Below are 26,264 nucleotides of genomic sequence, written 5' to 3'. Positions count from 1 at the left end.
TGGTTTGTCTCTCCTATTGCAGATCCAATCCCTTTGGGCAAAAGAGGTGTAGGATGTGTGAGCCCTTTTCCATCTCAAATGGAGATCACCTGCAGGGCTACCTCAGCCAGCTGCCAGGTGCTCAGTGCCATGGCTGGGGCTGAGACCTCCCCCATCCTGCACCCAGGGAACAGGGGGAGGTGATGGCAACCTCTAAACTGTGGGATGTGTTGGTCAGCAGTGATGGGATGATGGGGAGGGGTGTGAGCAGCTGCCTCTGCCTGCCCACGGTGTGGCTGAGCTCCAGCAGGGCCCTCCATCTGTTCCCAAATCGGCTGCAGCAGGGACAGCACCTAACAGGATTTCCTCCAGAAGCAGCTTGAGTGTTGTGGGGCTGATAACAAAGCCTGGCCAGCCCAAGGACTCTCCAAAGAAAGGAGTCATGCTTGGGCACAGACATGAGCGGGTGCTTTGTATTCCCAGCACAGGTCACAACCAGTTGAGCAGGTGTGAGGTGGTGCAGGAGATGGCCCATCTTGGGTGTAGAGCTTATGGAAGGAATTTGTCCAGAGGTTTAAACAAGAGGGGCTGCACAAGTGGGATGGCAAACTTCCCAGGGGGCACCAATCGTACCCCAGGAGGTGCAGTGGCAGCCTGCTCTCTGCTGCTCACCACAGTCTCCTACATAGGAGTCTGTACAGAGGGCAGTGAGCAGGACCTGCAGCCCAGGCTCTCTTACTTAGAGGCAATTTCTAACAGATATAAGTGTGCATGCAGCAGTCAGTTGGTAAAATGAAGGTCCATTTGCTTCCCTCCCAGCATTGGCTAGTGTTTGTAGGCACTTCTTGCTGTTGGGGAAGCCCCGTCCTTCCACCCCAAAGAGCAAATCCCCATCACTTGCCTGCTGCTGTCTGCATGTAGCCGGCCAGGGTGCAGACTTTCCTCTCACAGGCTCCGCTGGGCAGCAGGATGGCGACGATGGCCAGCAGGGAGCTGAGGGCCAGCAGGGCACAGCCACCCGCACACAGCACGGCGCTCGTCTGGAAGGACACACAGGGCAGTCAGCAGGGCAGTGTCCTGCCATCCCCACAACACCTCCCCGCCAATTCTCTTTCTTCCATCTTGGGGTAAGAAGTGGGGGTTCTGTGCGGGTGCTTCTCCCACTTCTCCCTCTTCCTGTTGCTCAAATTCACCATTGAATTGTGTTTACTCATCACATGGTCCCAGCGCTTATTAGTGTTTGGGTGATGGTGATAATGGCAAATGTGTTACATGCATGGAGGGCTACGTCACTAATAGAAGTGCCATTAGATGCCTGCAATGCGTGTCAGTGCCTCCACTGAGAGCTGAAACAAATCTCCTGATGGTGCCCGCCCCTGTGAGCCCAGCAATTAGAAAGTGTTTTGCCAGTTGATGCTCCATGGTGGGGAACCCATTGTCACAAAAGCTTAATGGCAGTTGGTCCCACCAAAACACTCTCTGGACTTTGATTTAACTGCTTCTGCAACAGAGCTTGGATCTTTAGGGCTGGTATTCAACCCTGTTCATGCTGTGTGATGTTTGCTGATGGCCAGGGGAGTGTCTGGTTAGCAGTGTTCTCTGGATGGGCAAAGAGGAGGCAGCGCGGCCTGCAGCTGGTCCCAGCCACCACCCAGCTCTATCTCATATTCTGGCCATTACATGCAAATGGCATCAGCAACTAAAACTGGGAAAAGCACTAAATTGCAACAAAAACAGCTGAGCCTTGCACGCAGGTGCCTGATAGCTGCACTGCTGCATTTTCTGCTTCCACTGCAGGTGGTATTTCTGCCTCTGTCACCAGGGTGGTGCTGGTAGTGAGGCATCCCACAGCATCAGGGACATGTATGTGCCAGCATGGTGTGGTTGGGGTGGGGAGGATCCACGGCAGCTGCCTCCAGCACTCAGCTCCTGGCAGCTCCTAACACTGCTGCTGGGACACTCAGTCCTGTTATTTCACAGCCTACATCAGCTCTGCTGTGCCACAGAGGCGTGATGGCTCTGGTGAGGGTGCTGCCAGGCATCACCCTACTGAGAGCACTTCCCCAAGTGCTATGAAGCTATTAAAAATCAGCATCTTCTTTATGGGCTATTTTTACACAACGCAAGCAATGCAAATGCTATCCTGGCAATAAATTAATTCCTGACGTGTGATGGAAATGACACAGCAGTGCAAGATACAGCTACTAAAAGGAACGGGGAGGGTGTTTAGGCAGCAGTGGTGCAGTCTGCTCCTCTCTGGTGCCTTTGGAGACACACAGAGACAAAATGCTGCTTTAGGGCACATAGCCATGGCTGACTGCTGGCCCCGTGCTCACCCCGGGAGCGCCCAGAGGGCAGCAGAGCTGTGGGGAAATGCGAACTCATCAAAATAGGACTGCTCTGACCGGTGCCTGAATTTTATCCTTCACCCAACAACATGCAAACCACCCTCCTTTGCAGGGACCATTAATTATTTAGAGCGATGAATTTTTCAGCAGAAAGGGGTCTTGTGAAGCAGGTCTGCTTCTCTCCTGTGTGAAGCACATTGTTTTTAATGATCTGGGTATATAATTATGTTGGCACAGCTCCCCTAAAAACTTGCAGCTCCTGCTGGAAGCGACCTACGAGCTGCTGTGGCTGCTAAACCATGCAAAAAGGTGCAAGGGCACAAAGTATTTTCCAGTGCCAGCAGAAAAGGCACAAACTGGGGCCATGCAGGTGTGTGCTGTAATGAAACAGGAGCCAGGTCTGGTCCAGGAGCTGCCACTGGGGTTTGTACAGGTTGAATACACCGATGTATCCACTGAGCAGCCAAAAAATGACCTGATCCAACCAGTCCCTTTGCAAAGGGGATTAAGGTCATGCTTTGAATGAGCATGTTAAAACTCGAGAGGGCAGGAGGCACGGGTAAATGGTGAGCAGGCTGACACTCAAGGGCAAGGGATGCTGACCTCCTTGGGGCAGAGGGCATAAAAGAACAGAGCGGTTTTGTGGTGTGTTACAAGTGATCACAGTGCTGCAGCTGCCCAAAATAGGTGGCAAAAGGAAAAGGCTGAGGGAATTCTGGGGCAGGTTGTGAGCAGCCCCGCTGCAATCTGCTGGTATGCAGTACTCAGAGCTGCTAAAACACAGGCTGTGAGCTTCTTTCTCCAACACGTTGGTGTTATCACCCATAATCCTGGATATGTTCTTGTAAAACAAAATTTCTGCTTTTATTGTTCCCTTTGCAGGTGCCTGTCTGGGAATGGAACCCAAGTGCTTCTGCCTGGTGCTGGAATCGCACCTGTGCATCAACAGCTGCTTCCTAAGGAAATTAAACCCAAAGCTGCTAAGAATTCATGGAGCAAAGGTACCAAAGCATAGCAGCTAAAATGCCTCACCCCTAATGCACAGCACGCCCTGTCTGCTCTCCGTGTCTGCTGTGTTTTGAGAGGAAAGGAGAGGATGCAGGAAACAGGACGCGAAGGCTGAAAACCAAAAATAGATGGGAAGCAAGGAAAACAAACACCACGCATCAGGGCCAGCGGGCGGCGACAGGAAAAAGCCCATTTATCACAGCAGAAAGCACAGCTCCCACCGCAGGGCTGCACATGCAGGAGCAGCGCCTCGTGCACTGCAGCTTCCTCACCCCGAGCTGAGGGCAGCTCTGCCTCCGCCGTGCCGGGATACAGAAAACCACGTCGGATTTTCTGCTCCCACCCCGGGGAGATTAATTGTTTATCCCCAAACAAATGAATAGTCCCCTGGCGGGACTGTAAATATGCCTTTATGTAGCGTAGTAAATTCTGATTAACAGCGATTCCCTACACATTATTTTAATATTTTACAGGTCTGACACGCGCTGTAGCTGTGCCGTTCGCTGAGCGATAAATCTGCTGAAGGCGCCATTTCATTCACCAAAAAGTCACAATTAAAATGTCACACAACAGCCACCCTGGGAGAATCGCTTAATGTCCTTAATGAAAAGTTTAAAGTACAGTTAGCTCATCTTCTGAAACCAGCATCCGTGATCTTTGCATCTTCAAGTGAAAAGGGCAGAAGGGGAGAACAAATTCCAGTGTGTTGGTGCTGAGAAATGGGATCCAGTCTTAGGTTTGACAGAGATAAACAGCTCTGTCCTTTGCATTGGATCCTTCCTGCTGAGGGGGAAGCTGGGCAGAGCTCCTGCCATCGTGTCCTGCGTGCTGGGATATGCCATGCCATGCATTTGTTCATTAGTGCCATTTATTAATTGCAGCTTGACCATCCCGAGGGCTGTCATCTCCAATGGGGGCCGTGGTTTGCAGCAGCAGGCTGAAGGCAAGGTCACAGCCCTGCTGAAGTGCTCAAGCATCTTTGAAAGGAGAGCAGAAAGTAAATGCAGGTAATAATTAGGAAACAAAGCCAGCTGAGAAAAGGAAAGAAGGATGCTGAGCAGTGGTTGCTGGTGCTGGCAGCAGGGCCCAGCTCTGCTGTGGGGCCTGAAGTGTTGATGGGTGGAGGGAGAGGCACCAGCAACACTGTTGGAGAGCAAAGGAAGAGGGTTGAGGGAATCCACTGCAAATGCTCAGACTGACTGGTGTCTCTGCAGGGCAGCAGCAGCGCTGGAGCAGCAGAGCAGCCTTCTCTCCATCCCAGTGAGCTCTGCACACTCCTGCACCCTGTAAGTTGCTGCCACCAGCACCACGTGGCCGTGAGCTTTGTCACTTCTCCCAGAAGTTTCTGTGAGTTTTGTACTGGACTGTGAAATCCCCGCTCTGCATCCAGAGCAAAGCAGGTGAGGCTGCCCTGTCCTGAAACAGCAGTGCCTTTAACTTGGACAAATGCATGAGAGGGGGTCTTGGTAGGGAACTGTGAACGTCCACCTGGGCACAAGTAGGAGACATCTGTCCTACGGGTGGGTGAATCAAGGCTCACAGCTTGTTTGTGTTTCCCCACACGAGTCACAGAAACCAACATCCGCCATCTGGCCAGCATTAAAGCGGCGGCTGGGAAGGATCTCACATGTCCTCATCTTTTCCTCCCCAGCAATTACATCCTTTTTGCACCATCTGAGAGCTTTCTCCTTCCTATTTGATATTCCGGCTCCATCCTGCTCCCATGCAGATGCTGTTCCCTGCCCAGCAGCACTGGCAGTGCCTGGTGTCATCCAATGGGGATGTGGGAGCAGGTCCAACCTCCCCAAACCGGCCCTGCAGTCACATGGGGCTCGGGGCGGACTGGTCTGATATGGGGCATGTGTTGAAGCACAGGGATGGAGAGGAGGCAGTGAGTCTCCAATCCTTTTTTCTTTCTCTCTGACTGAAGGTTTTGGTGGATGGGTTCTGCTCCACAGCCCCAACTCAGCTGCTTGCACTCAAAATTCAGCAAAACCCCCGACAGGAGCTGCTCAGCCAGTCCTGGCCTTTCAGGTAACCTTCCCACTTGTAAATTAATCAGGGCTTTCAACAAAGCCCCAGAAAGTTTAATGCTGATTGAAGAAAAAAAAAAAGAAAAAATGGCGTTATTTTAATTAGAGAGAGAGTAAGAGACAGATAATAAGTCTGATGAATTGCGGCTGTCTCTCTTTCCAGTGCCATTGCATCTGGGGACGCTGGAAAGCAGCTCCTAATGGCACTGCTTTATCTAAGAGGATGATGGATAGTAGTGAAAGAAGGGAAAAAAAGGGGAAAAGTAAGACATTAGCACATCAATGGTGCGCCTGTGACCTCCATCAGGGGATGCGAACCAACTTAATGAAATTTTAATTAGGCAGCAAGCAGTGCGCCGTGGCTGGGTGCTGGATCAGACCTTCTCACCCTCACTCAGTCATTATCTTTCCTTGGGATAAGCTCTTTTCCAGCACTGGCAGCAAAGCCGAGCTCCTTTTCTGGGGCCGGGAACACCCTGCGGGTCTCCCAGCTCTTCCATCTGCTTCTCCGTACAAAGCTGGTGGGAGAGCAGACCAAAGGCAGAGGTGCTGCAGCCTCATGGGAGATGAAGGGAATGTCATTGCCATCAAAGCGTCCTGCCATGTCACTGCTGTCCTGTATGTGACCCTACTACGGGCCTCATGAAGACCAAGGGCAACGTTCAGCCCCCAAACATTCCCAGGTTATGCCCTACCCTAAGTGTGAGGCCCGGGGCCCACTGGGTTTGTTTGTCCCAAAGGCAGCTGAGCCAGAGTGAGCTGCTCATCACTGTCATGAGTGGCCATTTCTCAGCTGATCACATTGGACAACCCAAGTGCACATCAGGAATCCAGAGCCTGAGCTGAATAAGAAACTGGAAGTGAAGGTACATTCAGCCTTTCGGCATCTTCTAACAGAAGGGAAAGCAGTTGTTCTGTGCATTTTCACGAGGCTTCCCTGAATCTTTTCAAGCCCTGCTATGGATGAGAACCCAGAAAACACCCACCCTGAGAGCTCATTGGGCTGTGCAAAGCCCTCACCTCATCCTAAGTGGGTTATTTTGTGCTGTGTTCCAGCAGGGCACTCACTGGCTTCATAAACAAATGGTCAGTGCGTTTTTCAACCTGAATATCATGGGCCGATCAGCTCCTGTTATTTTAGATTATGTGCTTGGCAAAGCCTGAAAATAATTGGAGACTATCTGGAGAAATAAAAATAGAGATTTGAAATGAAGCAGCGCTGGCTTCAGAAGTGCAGCACTGACAAAGGAACGCATGAGCCAAATGCTCCCACTGAAAGAAAAAATAAATGATCCCCGCCTAAAGCACTACTCTGTGTGCGCACACATGCAGACGTGGATCTGGCACAGAAAAAGAAGCAGTGAGATGTGGGGAAGCAGCTCAGGGCTCCAACACTTGCCTGTTTTCCCCAGCTCTATCAGTTGGGCTGCAAAGAGCAGCCAGTGCCCAAACCCTCACAGCATCCAACAGCTCCGAGTCCTCCCACAACAGATCCTCCTTTCCATCCCTTGTTTGTACACATCAGCATCGGTCCCTGCATTGTGCCACCTCCTCGCCTGGCTCCCACCAGCCCCCTCTGGTTTCCATCAGCCCCTGGAAGGTCTCATCCTGCGTGAGCTGCCCCGTGTCATCCACAGCATCTCTGGGTGTTGGGGAGGGTGTAACACCCCCACAGCCTGAGCAAGGAGGGGGTTAATTAAAGGTGCCCCTCACATTATAAAAGGCAGCAGAAAAAAAGCCAGCAACCCTAAGCAGATATGAAGGCCCTCTTAAGAGAAAAAAAGGCATGTTAATTAACCTCTAGACATGATTCAAAGCATCATTTGTAGCATGATTACCATAATCCCCCAAGTGCAAACACACAACTAGCATTAACCATGGCTGGCAGAGCTGAACGCTCCCCCACCCCTTCCTCACATCAGCACGTTTGAGCAGGGGATGATGTGACACGGGGGACAAAAAGAACCTCATCACCCAGAGATGAACATCACAGAGTCACAGAGCTGTAGGATCACATCCCAGCTGTGAGCTGCTGTCACCCTACGCACTGCATGTGGCTGTGCTCCCAGGTGTGCTCTCGGCATCCCCCCAGGTGAGCCACCATCTCTGCACTGGAAGCCCCCGAACCCAGTGTCAGTGTTCTTTGCTTCACTCCCCAGAGCTGCAGCTTCAAACCTTTCTTGCCAGGCTCTGCCACTCCATCAAAGAGCTGGCGGTTGCTATCAAAAGCTCCTAGATTCTCCTCCGCATGAGGATCTTGGCTTTCACTTAAAGGAGCTGCCCACAGGATTGCTTAAAAGGATGGAAATGGATGTCACGAGTTCTGAAAGCAAAGAAAATAAGAGCCACGGATTCCCTGAAGAAGAATCTCCTGCCTGATCTCACAGCTCTGCTCAGCTCTGCTGGGCACCAACACATGCAGGCGCTCACACCAGGAGCCAACGCCAGGGTCTGCCAGAGCCAAACTGCCAGGGACGTTTTACAGCGCACACCACCACGCAGCCACCAAGCTGGGAGGGGAGCACTTCTCCCTGCAACAGACAGCGCTGCTTGTTGTTCATCCATGTTTGGGTGGCGTTAATAAAAGGTGACAAAGACACATCACCAAAATCCCCTGTAAATCCACTCGGTACCACAGCATTGCTCACCCCAACCCGGGCAGCTCAGGGCTCTGTGCTCCATCCCATCCTGGCTGCGGGGCCGTGTGATGGCCGGGGCTGCGTGGAGCTGATGCTCATTGCAATGAGTCACTGCTGAGCTTCCTCCTTATCTTGAAAGTTTGTTATTGTTCGGAAGTGTTTGTCTGCATGACGTTCAAAACAACATCTGAACAAAGGCCGACTATCGGAAAGGATGGCATCGTGGCATGGTTTTATATGAGTAGGAGGGATTGGAAGCAGCCGGTTCTTCTCTTACAATTCACAACATTTGTTTTTAATGACAATTTAAGGACTGTGACAGGACTGAAGCATCGCACGCAGACCTGGAGAACAGCAGAGCTTCACAACAGCTGAGGAACTCGGCTGCTGACACACATTGTGCCACAACCTCGCAGGGATTTCAGCCCCGCAGTGGGATTTGCACAGCACTGCGCCCTGGGCTGAACCGGAGCTGTTTGCCTGGAGCAGCAGCAAAAACCTCTGAGTGAGAAGCTCGGAGTAAAAGAGCAGAGGAGGATGAAGGGGCAGAGGGACGAGCAGCTGTGTGTGCTGATGGTCCCTGAGCACACAGACAAGGGACAGGCAGCTCTTTGTCACACCAGGACACCACACGGCCATACAGCCAAGGGGGGCAAGTGGAGGGACCTCGGCCTCCCAAAGCTGGCAGAGGGGGTTGGACGGGCAGAGAACAGCGGCAGCCCCCACACCCAGAACTGGTTTGTGGATCCGCGTGTTGTGGCCGGCAGCCCCGGGCAGCGTGCGATGCCCAGAGCCTCAGCGGGAAGCACCAAACCCGGTCAGTGCCCGACTCCCTCCCACACGAGATGCAGCAGCTCACACGGGCAGTCGGGGTTTGAGCACCGCGCGGCGCTGCCCGCAGCCTGCACCAAGGAACACGGCAGGTTTCAGTGCGGTGCCCCGAGCGCAACCCAGAATCCCACCACGGAGATCACCCCGAGGTGATCGGGGACACGAGAGGGGGCTGCGGGGGATGGACAGATGGTTGGGAGCGGCACGGGGAGATGCAGGGATGCTCAGAGGAATCAAGGGGTCTGCAGGAGGTGCCGGCGTGCTCGGGGCAGCACAGGGATGCTGGGGCAGGTCCGGGGAACGGGATGCTGGGGAGTCTGGATCGGAACGGAGAATGGTCAGGTGATGAAGGGGAGAGGATGGAGCGGCGAGAAGGTCAGAGAGATACCGGAGAGCCCGGGGCAGGTCCGGGGGGACGCAGAAAGGATGACAGAGGGGACGCCGGAGAGCCCGGGGCCGGGCTGGAACGTGTCGGGGAGGCGACGGGAGAACGGCGAGGAGCCCGGGGAAGGACGGCGGGGCGCGGCGGGGCGGAGGCGCTCACCTGCCAGGAGCCGGACGGGATGTCTCCGAAGCCGCCGGGACCGGCGGAGCCGTGGCAGCCGCGGGGCGGCCCGGAGCAGCGCCACAGCAAACCGAAGCCGGCGGCGGCTCGGCCGGGAGGCAGCAGCCAGGCCGGGGAGAGGAAGGCGGCGGCGCAGGCGGCCAGGAGCCCCGCGGAGAGCAGCGCCCAGAAGCAGCCGACGCCGCTGCACATGGTGCGTCGGCGGGGCAGGGAGCTCGGACCCCGCGCCGCCCCCGCGCCCGACACCGGCACCGGCACCGACAGCATCGGCGGCGCCGCAGCGCGGCCGCGCAGCCGCCGCGGCGCGGAGCGGCCGCCGGGGCCGGCAGCGCTGCCCGCGCCCCCCGCGCGACTCTGCGCGTCGCTCCCCCCGAACGGGGCGCGGCTGAGGCCGGGCGCGGCTGCGACACCCGCGGCGGGCGGGGCGGGGAGGGGGGGAGTCCCGAGGGGGGAGCGGAGCCGGAGCCCCGTCACCTGCGCGATCGTTCGGGGGGGTCACGGCGCCGCGTCGCCGGAGCCGCAGTTGCCGTTTGTGGCGATAGAGGTGGGATTTTCAGCGCTCAAAGCGGCTCCGGGGCTGCACCTTCCCGGGGGGGCCGGGGGGGATCCCCGCTCTGTGACCCCGCACCGCTCAGCTGTTCGCGTTCCTCGCGCATCGTGAAGCGATTTTGGGGCGCTCACACGGAGCTCGGTCCGCTCGTCCCCAGCGCGGAGCAGGGACGGCGCTACTTGACTACAGAGCGCCGGGAATCGGGGCTTTGAATCCCAGCGCTGCGGCTCTCAGCGCTGCTGGGCTGTTTGAGCAGCCACTATGAAGGGAAACTTCTCGGATCGGGCAACTTTGGTTCTGCCCCGCAGCTCCCGCTGAATATCAGCTCCGTCCCGCAGCTCCGGCCGCTCCCATCGCCCCCCAGGAGCCCCCAGCCGGGCGGAGCGCTCTGTAAACACGGCACTAAATGGTTTATTCTGCCCCACGCTGCAGGCGGTTATCGCACATAGAGACGGAACAGAGATGGGGGCACATGGACGGATTGTTGTGGAAAGGGAAGGGAAGAAGAAAATAAAACAATGGGAAAGAAAGGAATGGGAAAGTAAAGAAAAAAGAGGAAAAGGAACGGGGGAAACGGGAGAAGGGAAGGGGAAAAAAAGGACCTTTCCCTTCAGAGCTGGGCGGGTCGGTTCGGTGCCCGCCGTGCAGCCCCGGTACCGCCCGGCGCCGCGCTCCCTCTGCCGGTACGAGACGGGAGCGCCACGGAGCGGAGCGAGGAACCGACGGCGGGACGGGACCGGGGACACGGAGCCGGGGATGCAGCGCCGCGATGCTGCCGGGGACGCGTCCTGTCATTGAACAGCGCCGTGCGGGAGGAAAGTTCACAACCTCCTGCGGCACGAGACGAGCGGGGACCGCGATGTTTGAATGGAAGCGCTTTGGGTTTAGTGGGATAATCGCCTCCCTCTGAAATCACTGCGGCACCGGATCCCCGGCCCCATCAGGGCAAACGGGCCGAGTAAGGCGGGCTGGAATCCAACGGGAGCGGCACGTGGGCGCTTGTTTTGGAAGGGCTGTGGTTGCAGGGGCAGCTTTGGAACCACATGATCCTTGAGGTCCCTTCCAACCCGGCTCATTCTGTGATTCTGTGTGATCACCGCTGTGATGGTGGCACCGGGACCGTCAGCCGGGTCCTCTCAGCTCCACGGCGCCTTTCCTGCCCCCGCCATCAATCCCTGCCTTGACTCACATTTGAACGGCTCGTTTTATAACGGCTCCGTCTGTGACGCTGCGCAATGACCCCATCCCCGTTACAGCCACGGGGGGAGAGGGGGAGGAACGGGATGGGAACCCGACAGCGGGACGGCAACGGTGAGTGAGTGAGTGAGTGAGTGAGTGAGTGAGTGAGTGAGTGAATGAATGAATGAGCTCTGCCCCGTCCCGGCTCCATTCACCCCGTTGTTTCGTTCCCCGCAGTTCCGAGCTGTCTCTGTTGTGCCGGCAGCGCCGTGCGGTTCGTTATGAGTCAAAGCTCCGTCCCGTCACACAAACAGCCGCTTTAATAACGGCGTCCAACGGGCGCACCGCACACAGCCCGTCCCCTCCATCTCTCACAGCCCCGTGTCCCGGCGCTGTCCCACAGCCCTTAACGTAACTCGGCCCGTTCTGTCCGCTCAGCTCCCGGCTGTTCCTTCGTTACCGACCGATTAATTCATTAATTCGGCTCATTATGGAAATCATTTCCCTCGAGCCGCCCCGGGGCACATCACGGAGCATCAGCTGACAGCAGCCGGACCCGACCCGACCCAACACAGCCCGTCCCGTCCCGGTCGCTCCGTTAACGCCATTAACGCCGTTATCGCCTCGTGCTGTTCCGCCCGTTTCCCATCGGACATTTCCCGCCCCCCCCGCCCGGGCCGCGCTCCGCCCTCAGCCAACATGGCGGCCCGGCCGCCGTGCCCTCAACCAAGATGGCTGCCAATCACCGTTGATTGGCGGGCCGCCCTTGGGCGGGGTCGGCGGCCGCATCCCGTCACGCCCCGCGCGCCGCCGGCCGGAAGAGGCAGCGGGGGTTGTTGACAACATGGCGGCCGGCGGCGCGTCCGCGGGAGGAAGAGGCGGAGGGAGCGGCGGCGGCGGGCGGGGGAACGCGCCTCATTCATAGACAGCACGGCTCGCTGCGCGCGGGCACCGCCACAAACAGCCCCGTCCCGGCCGCCGCCTCGGCCCCTGCCCGGCACCATGTCCTTCTTCAGGAGGAAAGGTACGGACGGGCCGCGGGGGGGGCGGGCGGGACGGGCCCCGAGTGGCGGCTGTGCCGGTTCTGCCGGCTGCGGAACCATGAGGCCGGAGCGGGTCGGGCGGAGCGACGCGGGGACGCGGTGCGAAAGAGGAACCGCGATGTGCTGAGCTCGGGATCACAGCGACAGGATCCAGCGCCGGGCGGGGCCGGGCGGCGTTGGGCGGATGTGACACGGAGCCGGTCGGGGCTGGAGGGGCCGCAATAACGGGCGGCGGGTCATTGCAGCTGGTGTGAGCGCCACGATTCACTATGGAGCTGCAGGTCGGTGCTGTCTGTAAGGAAACTAAACAGAGCTGCTTCTGCTGCGCCCTCAGTGCCGGTGATGTGGGGCCGGTGATGTGGGGCCGGTGATGTGGGGCTGCTGGTCCCTCCTGTGCCGAACCACCAAACAGCCTCAGCTTCAACGAGAACTCCCCCCCCCGAGCAGCGCTGTGTGTCAGTGCCTGCACTTTGCTTTGGTATCTGAATGCCCCACAGGGACGCTGTTAAAGGCCGGAGCTGAGTGAGCTTTCATCCAGGTTATACACGGGGTGGGGTTGTTTTGTTTGTCTGCATTACAGATACTTGAGGGAAGGTCTCAAACTGCAGCAGGGAGAGCAGCACCAGCTAAATGCTGATGGTGACAGTGCAGGTGAGGGCCAAAAACAGACAGAAGCCGTGCAGTCTTAGTGTTGGATTCCCATTCTTTAAGGGGATGGATGCAGTGTGGGCTATAAATGAAACCAAGTGGTTTGTTCTCAATGAGATCACAGCAGCACTGAGGGGCCGCAGTGTGACCAGGAGGTTGTGTTAGCAGCGGTGTCAATGAGGGAGTGCTGGGAATGAGGGAGCAGCCGAGGGAAGGGATGAGCTTATGAGTGCAAGGTGCACGTGGAGGGTCCCTGCTGGAACATGGGGGTCGTTGTCTGAAGTGAAGGTTCAGTTTGATGAATGAACCCTTTGAGTCCTTAGAGACGGAGTTTGTGGTGCTGCACGTGGTTGCCTCATCTGTGTTGTGGCTCCGTGTTATTTCAGATGTGGGGATTCTTAGTGATGCTTCTCCTGCACATCAATGCGCTCCAGGTTATGTAAGAGCTGGTTGTTGTCGCTGCTCGTGCTCAGGTTGTATTTGGCTGCAGGCGGTTGGTTCAAAGGAATCCATCTCTTGTGGCTGCAGCCAAAGCTTTTCTGTGTTCGGGAATGTGGAAACCTCCAACTCCGACCTCCCTGAGCTGCCCCTGCGTCGCCTGCATCACCCGCTGCCCGTTATGTAACCGGAGCTGATGGTTCCCTTTCAATTATTTAAAACACTTTGGTAGGAGCTGGAAGCAATTTTTTCTTTGTGTCCGCTCATGTTTTGTCGTGTAAATGTTTGATGGGGTCAGTTACTGTCTGTGGGTCTGTTCGGGAGCTGCCCATAGACTTATGAATGAGAAGGGTTTGCTTTGGAAATCCATTAGTTCTGAATGTGCAGGTTTAAGGTCCTTTTGAACAAGGTGATGGTTTACATCTTCCTCTGACACTTGGTGGAGCTGGAAACTTTGCATTCATTCTCTGTCGAATGCTATTTGTCGCCCAAAATAACAGCAATGTTTCCCTTTGTGTTTTACAGTGAAAGGCAAAGAACAAGAGAAGACCACAGATGTGAAAGCAATTAAAAGTAAGATCAATATTCATTCCATGTGTAGAATCAGATCTGTACTGTCATCTGCCGCTTTTGCTTTGGCTGGTGGGATGGCTTCCTTATGGGTGAGCCTTAAACACGGGATGGGCCCCGCTTGGTTCTGTTCCTCACTGCTGGTAGCTCTATTTCCCAGCCCATCTGCTGGATCTGTACATATGAACGTGTCAGATGTGAGTTTTAATGCGCTCACCTGGCGAGGAGCAGCTGCTCCTTGTCTGCACTGAATTCCATGTGAATTTTCGTGCTTATTTGTTGTGTCCTGTGCAATTTCGATGCTTAGATTCAGAACAACTTTGTCTCAGCGATTAGTAATGGATGTTTCAGTGCTCCTGCACTGCTGCTTTGGGTTATCTGTCACAGTGCTTCTAGGTGTGAAATCATCAGCTCCCATCATCTCACATCACCGAATGGGGAATAAAAATAAAGCGGTGCAGCATGGAAGCCCAGAACACCAACTTCCTGACGCCTCGGTGGGGCTCAGTGCTGAGATAACGTCATCTGACTGGCTTTATTTTTAACAGCAGAGGTGTGAGGTGTCCTTGCCTGACAGCCGGATGAAATGCTGCTTCCCAAGAGCTTTTGAAGCCGGTGTTGCTGTGCCATGTTGCTTTTATTCCAGCTTTGTCACCGAGCAGTGATGAGTTGATGCTTTAATATGTTTAAGTTCTGAATGAGGAAACTCTTAGTGCTCTTTTGGCTCAAGTAGGCGGCCATGTTCTAAAAGAGCCGAGGGACGTTATACTCTTACAGCCTCTCTGCTTCGTTCTGGGAGTGCTTCACGTTGGATAATGCATGGAAATGGTGCTCGGGTTCTTCTCTTTTAATTGCTGCTGTCTTGATTCCAGCTCCAGTACCTGTACATTCCCCTCAAAGAAGCACTAGGAATCATGCCTTGCTGGAGGCTGCAGGACCAAGCCATGTGGCGATCAATGCCATCTCTGCCAACATGGACTCTTTCTCTAGCAGTCGGACAGCTGCCCTTAAGAAGCAGCCAAGTCACATGGAAGCTGCTCATTTTGGAGACTTAGGTAAGGCTTCATCTGTTCTGCAGGACTGTCAGCAATTCCTTGTCTCTTTTCACTTTCCTTTACTGGCGTGTTCCTTATTTGTTGGTTTTCAGTCAAGTAGGTTACATAACTAAAAACTTCCTCTGCCATTTCAGTAGTGTCTGTGTGAGCCTGGAAGGGTTCTGAGCAGGCAGTAAATTCATCAGCTGTTTGGTTTCTCTTACAAGAGGTTCCTTTGCCTTGTGGACCATTGGTTAGAATCACCTCTTTGCTGCCCGTGTTTCTGTATTGAATACAAACATCTGTAGCACAGTACGGAGTCATTTCCTTGCTGTTTTTCTTTAGGCAGATCGTGTCTGAATTATCAGGCTCAAGAGACCAAATCAAGCCTTTCAAAGACCCTCGAACAAGTTCTGCAGGACAGTGTAGCCCTCCCTTATTTTATCCAGTTTATGGAACTGCGCAGAATGGAACACTTGGTTAAGTTCTGGTTAGAAGCTGAAAGCTTTCACTCCACGACGTGGTCCCGTATAAGAGCACACAGCCTGAACACAGTTAAGCAGAGTTCACTGGCAGAGCCGGTGTCGCCCTCGAAGCAGCAGGAAGTTGCATCTTCTCCCCCTGGATTGCTCGAGGAGAGACTGGAGGATGTTGGCACTGTCCGTCTGCTCAGGACCAGATCAGCGTCTCCAGACAAGAACGTCAGAACTCGCAGCAGCCAGAACCACGTGCTCTCGGGCCAAGAGAGCGATGGTACCAGCGTTCTTTGTCTAAGGAAATCCGAGACAGGGACACATTCTGTTCCAGCTGATCCTCAAGAATCTTCCAAGCTTACAGTATCAAATAGAAACAGTCCCTCATCCGCACTAAAAGACTTGTCGGGAAAACTAATGAAAAGTAAGTGGTGTGTGTTCCCTTTCTTGAAAGAGGCGAGGAGTTGGGGGACGTGCGAGGTGAGCTGCCTGGCTTCTCACATCTCCTTAGTAAGCACAGTGTGATGCTGTGAGGAGGGAGATGGTTCTGTACGTCAGTAAGTCGCTGTGTGAGAGTCCATGTGAGCGGTGTGTATTTTTTGACTGGTTGTTTAAAAATAAATGTGCTGCTGAAAAATCATTTCATCCTCTGAGCCTTCACGTGTGACCGTAAGAAACAAAGATGAACGTTGTGCTGCCTCGTGTTTCCCTCACTCATCCCCCTCCACAACTTAAGAGAACTGTAGGAAATGTGGATAATGGGGCTGAGAACTGATGATAGACTTTTGATGGAAGGTAAATATCCCGTGTAATGTGAAATGCTGGTTACAAAAGTATTCGCTCCTACTTGTTTGTTAGAAAAGACTGGTAGGATGTTGTATGGAGCGTACTGTGCTATTCTCAGATTTATTCAATAGAGCTCTTCCCCTTGTAACTGATTATTCTCATTTGGAGTCCACCTCTTCAGAGGCTACTGGAAGTAAGGATGCCCTTAAAATACCTCTATTTCATAGTAAGCTACATGCACAGTAACCTGTTTCTTTACTCTGCGTCTGCTAGGTCTTCCCTCGTATTGTGCAAGTCCACAGTCAAAAAGGAAACACTCCTTTCTTCATAGTGGTTCCTTTTGTTTGCTCAGTTGTTTCCTCGTGTTGCATCCCTTTCTCTTACTGCTTGCCTTTCTCATGTAGCTACTTGTCATATCCCTTCAGAATACGTAACCTCAGCCCCAAAGTATCTTAAGCAAACAAAGATACTCTAGAAAGCAGAGTTGTTACTGCTGGGACTGAGGGGTGCAGCCAAGGTTGAGGGCACTCTCCTGTTTGGTGGTAGGGAATTTGGAGCTGTGCTGCTGCATTCCGCCCCACTAGATAAGTGCTGGCTTTGTTGTGGCCTGGCTGGAGATGGCACAGCCACAGCAGGTTGCTGATAGCAAAGTGTGGAGAAAGGAACTGAAAGCTTCAGGGGAAGGATGCTGTCACTGCTGGTTTGAGACTCGCTTTTCTGAAGAGCGGGTTTGTGTTTGTTGTCTGCTCCTTTTTCAACTTGTGCCAGTAACACAGAATTTGATTCTGTGTTTCTTTCTTGTAGGTATAGAGCGGGACGCAGTTAGTACTTTTACCAAATATATTTCTCCAGATGCTGCTAAACCAATACCTATTACAGAAGCGATGAGGAATGACATAGTTGGTAAGGCTGCATTCTGCTTATTCATTTTACACAGAATCACAGAATGACCCGGGTTGGAAGGGACCTCAAGGATCATGTAGTTCCAACCCCCTGCCTGGCAGGGCCACCAAACATACACCTTTACTAGATCAGGTTGCCCAGGGCCCCGTCCAACCTGGCCTTGAACACCTCCAAGGACGGGGCATCCACAACCTCCCTTTGGGATTTTAGAGCTTCCCCATAATGATCTGTTTCAGGCATCTTCAGAAAGTAATGCCAGTGTCTCTTGAAAGGCCTTTTTGCACAGTCAGGCCCAGCTGATTCTAGCAGGTTTGAAGTGCAGTATTTCATGAATGTCACCTGTCTTTCAACTCAGTAAACCAGCTGTGTGTTACAGCCAAGCTGTTCTTCCTTTACAGCAAAAATCTGTGGGGAAGATGGACAGGTGGATCCTAACTGCTTTGTTACAGCACAGGCCATCGTGTTTAATGCAATGGAGCAAGAGTAAGTGGCGTGTTGTCCTTTTGCAAAAGGTTTCCCATTAATAATGCTTATGAAGACATAAGGCGTTGCATGATTGTCATCTGCACTAATAACTGCCTTCAGATCTCTGCCTCCAAATCTGTTCTTGTGATTGCTTGCTGGAGTTGTGTTTGCGTGATATTACTGCAGCCTTTGTATTGTTCTCATGTTGTTTGTGCACCCTGTGCTGTTTATGGGCAGTTTTACGTTTGTCTGGCTGAAGGTTTCTGGGGCCAGAATGGAACTGGCTCATAAAGTGCATTTAACGCTGTTGACCCTTAATAACAAATTGATGCTCTGCCTGCAGGCACTTTAGTGAGTTTCTGCGAAGTCATCACTTCTGTAAATACCAGATCGAGGTGCTGACCAGTGGGACTGTTTATCTGGCTGACATACTTTTCTGTGAATCAGCTCTGTTCTACTTCTCTGAGGTGAGTGTTGGGCGTTGGGTTTGTGTTCCTTTCTGTCCCTTTCTGCTCGATAGAAAATAGCTCATTCCTGGATAGCTTTGATAAAGACACCTTAAATATAAGCATAGAGATGAGGTGTATCATTCTTCTGGATTATGTTTAAATGGAGTTGCAATGCACTGTACTGTTCTTGTCCACGTGTAGAACAATTTCATGTGTCCAAAACTTGATGTTGTATTGTAGGATAAGTATTTGTATGTTCAGTGTAGTGACCACGTTCATGTGACTGCGCTTTGTAGGAGCTCTGACGTGGACTTCTTAATTGTGCCGTATGAAGCAGTGACTTGGAGAGCATTGGATGTAGATAAAGAAAAGTTCTAGTTTTACTGTTTGAGGAGAGTCCTGGGCTGAATGATTGTACACTTGTGTGGTCCCGTGCCAGCCCAGCATGAAAACAGATTGTTGTGTGTCTTTCATACATGCAAGCAAGCAGTGGGATGGGATGGGTTTGTGTTTCTTGTAGTTGCTTGCTGAAACTTTTCTTTACCTTTCCCTTCTAGTACATGGAGAAGGAAGATGCAGTCAATGTATTGCAGTTCTGGTTGGCAGCGGATAACTTCCAGTCTCAACTCGCTGCCAAAAAAGGCCAGTATGATGGGCAAGAGGCACAGAATGACGCCATGATTTTATATGACAAGTGAGGGAGTTTAACAGTTATCTCTCTGAAGCTCTGATTTTGTCTCATACTTCTGTGTTGAACAGAGAAAGAGGAGCTTTTAATTTTCAGGCAGCACTCTGCAGTTTTGTGCTGCTTTGCTGAAAGGTGTTATTTAGATGGTCTCTGTGTGTTATTACGTTGGTTTTCAGCTTAGCAATAGTGCTGCTGGAGGATGGGTGTAAGAACTGCTTCTGGAAGCCTACTTGTGAGCCTTGTTATCAGAAGCTTGTTGAGAACTTATTCTAATATGAAGTAAAATTGAAGAAGGAAAGAACATGCTTGTGTTAATTCTGCTCCCTTATCCCCCCCCTTCATCAACCAACTCAGTTTTTAATGAGCAAATGATGCTTCACAGTTGTGGATATTTTCTGCTTCATGCCTGTTTCTCTGTTGCAGAACTGTTTAAGATTCTGCTCATGATAATCACATTATGCTCCATTTATTCTATCTGTACCTCCAGGGAGAGGCTTTATCAAACCTGTTTCTGTGAACTGGGGACTTTTTTTCCTCCCTGCCCTCAGTTATTATGAGTTGTGTGCAGGTTTTTGAAGCCAGCACCATCTAGTGGCTGCAGCGGCGTTAATGGCCTCTGGTGGAAAAGGGGCGGGTGTTCAGAACTGGCCAAACTTTGCAAAACCTTCTGTGTTGTCTTCTCCTGTCTGGTGCTGCAGGTACTTCTCCCTTCAAGCCACGCATCCTCTTGGGTTTGATGACTCTGTGAGGTTAGAGATTGAATCCAACATCTGCAGGGAAGGTGGTCCTCTCCCAAACTGTTTCACCACTCCCTTACGGCAGGCCTGGACCACCATGGAGACGGTGAGACACCCTCAGACTGGTGTTGGCAGTTAGTGGGGATGATGGGGAGATTCCATGCTGTCAGACATTCCTGTTAGCATCTCTGCCTCATCCTGTTATTTTAATGACTTGTGTTTGCATAGGTAATACAGCACTGTTAATGAGGTTTGATAGCATGTTTTCCCCAGCAAGGTGTGGGTTGAGCTTTGTAGCAAACTGGCTGTGAGCCTGCTGGGTGCTCTGGCCTTTCCAGAGGAAAGAAATGGGAACTTCAGTTCCTGTTTGTGGGGTTTGGTTTGTGTAGCAACTTGTTTCATTTTGTAGTAGGACTGAAAGTAACACAGTAATTAATCCAGCCTAATTCATTGTGAGGACACCTGTACCATCCACACAAAGGGCTGAGGTGTTCCTGTGTCCCTACTGTTCTACAAGAGACCTATGGGAGTTGTGCAGGACAACCTTGATTAAAGAGGACTTCTTCTGTCTCTCAGGTTTTTTTGCCTGGTTTCTTGTCCAGCAACCTTTATTACAAATACTTGAATGATCTTATCCATTCAGTTCGAGGAGATGAATTTCCAGGAGGAAACATTGCACTGAATATTCAAGGGCCCGGTGGCTCTCCGGACAGCGATTCCATGGGGGGCCCGGATGGCTCTGCCTCCCAGGTAGGAGGAGTTTTGTTCTATTCCCTTCTGTTGAACACTGCTGTCGTGTTGCCATTGCTGGGCAGGGCACACTGATAGTTTGTTAACCATAACTGGAGCTGTGTGCTTGTTCCTTTGCAGTACTGTGTAGAAAAAGAAATGTGACTTGGTTTCTATTGACTTTCTTACACTTTCTTACACAGTGCACATCTCAGTGACTCGGGGAAGGCATCTGCCCTATGCAGTGCCTTCGTTGTGGGTCAGCATCTTTTTGTGTTACCTTTTGGGGTGCTGCTTCCTTAGAACCATGTTCTTCCATGGGCCCAACTTAAGACACAGGCAGTGGAGCACATCCCATTCTGAAACCATCCAAATAGCATCAGGGAAATGTTTTCAACCAAGGGTTGTCTGTTCCAAAAGTTCTAGCTTTTCTTAATTCAAATGTGGATAAGTGAGAAAATGAGCAGATTTGAGATTATCTGTAACCAGGTCAGCTTGCAAATGCAGGCCCAGCTGAGAGCAGAAAAGCCAAGCAAAATCTTCTGCTGAATTGAATTCTGCAGTGCTACCAGGGGGTTCAGTCTGGTATGTAGACCAGCCATCCTGACATGCTGTGTTTCCAGCAACCCGGAAGCAGTAGTGAAATTAGACACTAATTTTGTACCTCGTGGTGAAATGGAAGCAAAATCTTTGTTCCAACCATCTTAAATTATCCTGCTGTCTGATAGAAGGAGGAGAAACTGCTTGCAGCTGACTTGCTTGGAGGGTTTAGGGAGTGCTGTGTCTTGTGCTGTGCATTCCTACATATCTGAGCAGGAGAATCTCCAGTGCTCTGCATGTTTCTGCATAAAGAACAGCACTTACACAGACCAGCAGGGAAGGAGTTTGTGGGGCAGCTGCTGTAATGTTTGTTCTGAGTTACGGTGCTTATAGATTGCTGTGCATTCATGTTCTCTCTGCTGGTGCTCAAATGTTTCCTTATTTTATTTTTTCATAATCTTATATAAATGCTCCAGGCTAAAAGATAAATCTTTGTTCTCTGCTTATGGGGGAAGCATAGTGTGTTTGGGAATTGCTCACCAAGGGCAGCTTTTGAAGCAGACCAGTGTTAATACCCACAATCAAATAATGGCCCTGCACACACAGATCTGTTTGGTTGATAATGCTTAGACAGCAACCTGCATGTATGTGTGTGCAGACCTACACGTTGGCTCTATGGAACTGCCGTCTTCTGTTTAAAAGCAGTGCTGTGCTGCACAAGGGACTCACCTTGCTGTAGGTGCTCTCTAATTCTGCTGTGCTTGTATAGAGATGTCTGGAGGTGTTTAGCTAAGTGTAAAAGCTCTAAAGTGGTGATTGTGGTAAGAAGCTGCTGGTTGTTTGCACTGGGCACTAATGCTTAGAATTCTTGTTCCTAGTCCAATGTCAAAAAGGCTAATGTTAAAATCCTGAAGAACTTTGATGAAGCAATAATTGTAGATGCTGCAAGTCTGGATCCAGAATCTTTATACCAACGAACATATGCAGGGTAAGGTTCATTCAGTGTCTCATTCTTCCTAGCATGTGTTTCTTGTCTCTCTCATTTTTGCCATGTCGTTCTGCACTGAGAATGCACCCAGACCCAGAATGTTGCAATCTTAGTGTATCCCAGTGTTTGAAAGCAAATTCCTGTAGTGTTTCAACACCGATGTCACAGTAAATGCTTCTCTGACCAGAATGGCAGCCAGAAGTATTTGCATTCGGATTTTCCTCCAGCTGTTACTCCTCTTGGAGTCAAAATATAGCAAAGCAGTTCTTGTTTGGATTCCAACAACAACAAAAAGCATTTGATGCTGTAATGTACCTTTGATTTCTCCCTGCTTCCATAGCAGAGAAGGGCTCGTACTTCATTAGTGGGTTGCACTGCTGTTTTTCTGTTTAAGTTGTTGTTATAAATCTCTTTTGCTCTGTGTGTCTCATGCAGAAATTTGTTTCTGTGACTACTTTTGCTTTTCTATTCCTTACCGCTCTTCCATCCCCTTAAGTACTGTAAGCTGTTTGCTCCTTAATAACATTTTATAAGAACATAGAGCGCTTGCTGGCACTGCCTGCTGATAGCATTGAGTCACAACAGCATTTGCTTACTTCAAGTTTTAGAATGATTTTAAATATAGACACTTACGTTCAGATACACAGGAAGAAAGGGAGAGATTTTTCCCCAGCGTATCAATTATAGGTGGTAACTGGTAAAATGCCAGATTTTCTGGCACAAGTCTGTATAGCGCTGACCTCTTTTGTTTTCCTGACGGATAACTTTCCCTGTGCTGAAGTTCTTTTGGAGACCTGTGTGGTTCCATTCTTCCTTCTCTCTTCAGGAAGATGACATTTGGACGAGTCAGTGACCTGGGGCAGTTTATCAGAGAATCTGAGCCGGAGCCTGATGTCAAAAAATCAAAAGGTTTGCTTTCAATGTCAGTAAACATCCACAGCACTTTTCCTTCAGTCGATTCTTGACTCTTTCCAGCTCTGTTTGGAGCCAAATAGAGATGCTTAGGGAACTGTCCTGCAAAGCCCATCTCCAGCCCTGTTACCTATCCAGGTCCTGCTTTTCTGGTCCAGCTGTACAGCTGGGAGTGGGAGCAGCCTGTGGGAACTGGAGCTCTCCATGGAACCTGGCAGGGATGAAAGCCTCTCGCAGCTGAGCTGATCAGACCTTCAAAGGTTTGGTCTCAAAATGAAAAAGAACTTCAGCTCGCCATGTGTCCCACCCGCTTTGGGATCTGCTGTTAATGCTGCTTTTCAACTCTGCTCTCTGGTAAAAAGGAATGATTTGGACTTGCTGCCTAGAGAACCGTGGCTCCCTCTGTTCCCTTGTCTTTCATGCCTTTCTTGTGTTCTCTGACACCAGCAGTGCAGGCCCTTCAGAAGTGTAGAGGGAAGTAGTTCCTATAGGGATGTGCCACAGAGCTTGCTAATAGAGCTTTTTTTTTTGTCTCAACTAGGGTCCATGTTTTCACAAGCAATGAAGAAATGGGTTCAAGGAAACACGGATGAGGTGTGTCCTCTTTTGTCTGGTCCTCGTGACTTACTTTACGGTTTGGACTGGGGAATTTAAGTGTTCAGGTTCAGCAGGGGGAGGCTATTGTAGTGTCTTTATTAAGAGTAGCAGTGCTCATGTTTTTTTGCTTTTTGCTGTGAAGTGACCACTGTACGTGGGTTCCAGGCTGCATTTCTCCCCTCCAGAGGGGCTTGGAGAAGTCCCCAACAGATAAATCTAAAAAAATCACCAAACTGCATCAAGCAGCAAATATTCCTATTAATTGGATTGAATACAGTACATGGAAGCCAGGTCCATTTGCATCAAAGAAGGATCTGCTTCCTACAAGTCACTGTATTGCAAATGTTAAGTGTGTGTCTGAGGTTGAGAACATGAATTTTGCTGAGAATGCTGTATTCTCATTTAAGATTTTCACCTGTCTGTGTTTGGGATGTTTTTTCTATGGCAGGCTCAAGAAGAGATGGCTTGGCGGATAGCAAAGATGATAGTCAATGATGTCATGCAGCAGGCACACTGCGAGCAGCGCCTGGAGAAGGGCACCAAGGTAAGAGGTGGAAGGAAGGCTGCGCGCCTCTGTCTGGCCTGAGCCAAGGTGCGGGAGGAGCAGAGCTCTTGCTTGCTTTCCTGGTACCTCTGATATACACACTGCCAGGAGTTCAGACCTGTATGATGTGAAGAACCAAAGGTTGCACTCCTTTCAGCCTACATGCAATGCCGTAGGAGTTTTCTAATAGACAACTTCAGTGGTTCTGTGCAAGTCTGTAGCTGTGCTGATAAGCAGTTTAGTGTTGCATGTTGATGCCTACAGACTAGGCTTGATTCATTGGTCCATAGTTTCACTATGTGACTTTTTCTGCAGCAGTTGTTTAAATAACTTGCATAATAATTTCAGCTAATAGCTTGGCTGCAAATCACATAACTCCAGTCAGACTAGATGAAAAGGTCACTCAGCACAATGTTGGGAAATGTCAAGTGGCTGCAGATGTTCTGGATTCAATTAAGCAAGTTACTGTAAGCTGAAGACTGAGAGGAGCTTTTCTTTCTTTCCCTCACTCATACGCATACCTGGCTTTGACATTTATGAACACAAAATGTCTCTGTTGAGTGACTGTTGTGTGTGTTTTAGGGTACGATGAACTCTAACCCTGCTCTTCCTTTTCCAGCTATGATTTTAGAAATGCCAGAACAGGAAATCCGGTTTTCTGCGTTGAGAATGAGTGAACTTTCCCATTTGGTGGATTCTTTAACACAGCCAATAAAAACAAAGCACTGTTACTCCAACTGCTGATAACTCCCTTGTTTATAAGGAAGAATTAAAGGAAGCAATCCTGTACCTCCACTATAAAGCGTGAAGAAACACTTTTTCCTGTTGTATGTGGCATTTACCATGATGGTTTTTAGAGATGAAGAGGCCGTTGCTGAGCGTGTCACTGAGAAACTGTGATCAGCTTCACAAGTACTTGATCCTGTCTCAAAAAGACTCCTAGCAAAATATCTGGAACAGGCCATGAGCTGCAACAAGGAGGGGGGAGTTTTGCTGTAGTTTCTAGTTCTGCAACCTGTGATTCTGAAACACGTCACTGCAAAGGCCATGGAATGTGTCCCTGATATTGGCCATTGGAGGAGCAAACCTGAAATGGTGAATTCATTCGGCATTGAACGACCTAAAAAGTTTGAAGTTTTTAGTTTTCCTTACTTGAAGTAGATGAGTATTCAACTGTAAGATAAATGTATTTTACTTCATAACTACATTAACTTTGAAGGCAGCGTAGGATGATGAGGAGCAAAACCTGGACAGTGTAACTCTTCCTTGTCAAGCTCTGACACTTGCACACACACAGTCATCTCCTGCTTCTAAGACGCAGCAGACTCGAGCAGACTCTAAATCTTACGCTTGTGCAGCCCTCTGCTCCTGAGTGCTGTGAATGCTCACCATGAGATTCTACCCGGTAGACTGCTCCATTTTTTTTCCTTTCCATCCCCTTAGCAAGGAAAAAAGTAATTGCTGCCATGTGTTACTGCCATTCTGCATAGCTTGTTGTCCTCAGACCAACGTAGTATCTAATTCCAGATGTTTGGTTTACAAAATAACTTTAATGGCCTCTGACCGCCTTTTTCCTCACACTGTCAATACTTGCAACATGCAAAATGTTTAAGTAAAGGCACAATATGACACAGCACCTCCATTTTTCCCAACAAATTGATTTTTAGAGTATCAAAAGCACCGTGTGCAACTCCGTTACCACATGGCTGCATTTTTAGTACACAACACTTGTACTCTGGGACTTTTATTTTACTCACGATTGCTTTCTTTTTCCTGAACTTGTGCAAAAAAAATCACTTTGCAAAAGAATTCAAATCATCTCCAGTGTTCCGAATATTTTGATTGACTAGCAAGTGTTATTCTGTTGCAATATTTGATTGTATAGAGAGACACTGTATTGTCTATATATAAAAAAAAAAGGCAAAAAAGGCTGTGTATAGGTTTTTGGTACTATGTACCACCTCTTATTTCTCTCATGCCCAAGTATTCATGTACTTAAAGCAACTATATTTAATTGTGTTTTGATTTAAAATATATAAATATTAAAATTTGTGTCAATTTTCTGCTTGGATTGGATTTGAATTTACATGTTGGATTTTTCATGTAGATAAAACACTGTAATGTTTGCCCTTTATGTTTGCAAACATTTCTTAATCTTGTCATGAACATCTATAAATATTAAGCCAGTTTTTGGGTTGAGGAGGCTGGGGGGAGCTGTATTGGGTGTCTCACTGTTACCATGCCTGATATCTTTTGATGTGTGGAGAGCTGAGAGAGAAAACCCAAGTCTGGGAAGGCAGAATTCTGGCTGCTCTGTGGTTCTGCATGTTACGGGAGCACTGGTGGCTCTGGACCTGTTGTACTGTGAAGTACTGAAGGAATCCTTTCTTTCTCGACCCGTTTTGCATGACACCACCGTTATTTCTGTTTCTTACCTTGGCCGCTTTGCTCTCCTAGCAGAGCACGTTTACAGATTACAGGCCCCAGCTCTGGGCTCCGATCACGCATTCTTTCAGCAGCTGCGCTGCAGACGAGACAGACAACACGGAATGTATCGCTTGCTTCATGTCGGGTTTGCACAGCGGGGC

The 26,264-nt window shown here is 50.6% G+C and overlaps 2 protein-coding genes across 9 annotated transcripts in view; one reads left to right on the top strand and one right to left on the bottom strand.

Annotated features, from left to right (window-relative positions):
- LOC107322403 (LHFPL tetraspan subfamily member 7 protein-like) overlaps positions 1 to 9,739 on the bottom strand; it is a 55,504-nt gene extending 45,765 nt beyond the window's left edge. For both annotated transcript variants that reach the window (XM_085522102.1, XM_015880402.3), the window contains exons 1-2: positions 9,383 to 9,739; positions 881 to 1,019 (exon numbers count right to left, since the gene is read on the bottom strand). In XM_085522102.1, the coding sequence (XP_085378228.1) occupies positions 881 to 1,019; positions 9,383 to 9,670 (427 nt within the window). In that variant the 5' untranslated portion in view covers positions 9,671 to 9,739. The remainder of the gene's footprint in view (positions 1 to 880; positions 1,020 to 9,382) is intronic.
- Positions 9,740 to 10,656: 917 nt separating this feature from the next.
- On the top strand, positions 10,657 to 25,739 carry AKAP10 (A-kinase anchoring protein 10). 7 transcript variants are annotated; one of them, XM_015880373.3, is made up of 15 exons: positions 10,657 to 11,264; positions 13,787 to 13,834; positions 14,704 to 14,886; positions 15,211 to 15,762; positions 16,929 to 17,027; positions 17,426 to 17,510; positions 17,836 to 17,959; positions 18,499 to 18,635; positions 19,328 to 19,472; positions 19,943 to 20,116; positions 21,514 to 21,623; positions 22,450 to 22,532; positions 23,077 to 23,129; positions 23,581 to 23,676; positions 24,296 to 25,739. In XM_015880373.3, exons 1-15 carry the CDS (start codon positions 11,189 to 11,191, stop codon positions 24,299 to 24,301), a joined length of 1,971 nt encoding a protein of 656 aa, XP_015735859.2. In that variant the 5' UTR covers positions 10,657 to 11,188; the 3' UTR covers positions 24,302 to 25,739. The 7 variants fall into 7 exon arrangements, 5 of the variants coding, with proteins under 5 accessions (XP_015735859.2, XP_085378178.1, XP_085378177.1 ...); XM_085522051.1 differs by lacking the exon at positions 10,657 to 11,264 and adding an exon at positions 11,952 to 12,156 and having other exon boundaries at positions 15,215 to 15,762; XM_015880374.3 differs by lacking the exon at positions 10,657 to 11,264 and adding an exon at positions 11,952 to 12,156.
- The last annotated feature ends 525 nt before the right edge of the window (positions 25,740 to 26,264 follow it).

Source organism: Coturnix japonica, chromosome 22 (genome assembly GCF_054131305.1).
Source record: "Coturnix japonica strain WE chromosome 22, WE-NBRP24, whole genome shotgun sequence".
NCBI classification, from domain to species: domain Eukaryota; kingdom Metazoa; phylum Chordata; class Aves; order Galliformes; family Phasianidae; genus Coturnix; species Coturnix japonica.
Note: the sequence above shows the minus strand (reverse complement) of the source record. Positions and strands in the feature narration are given on the sequence as shown.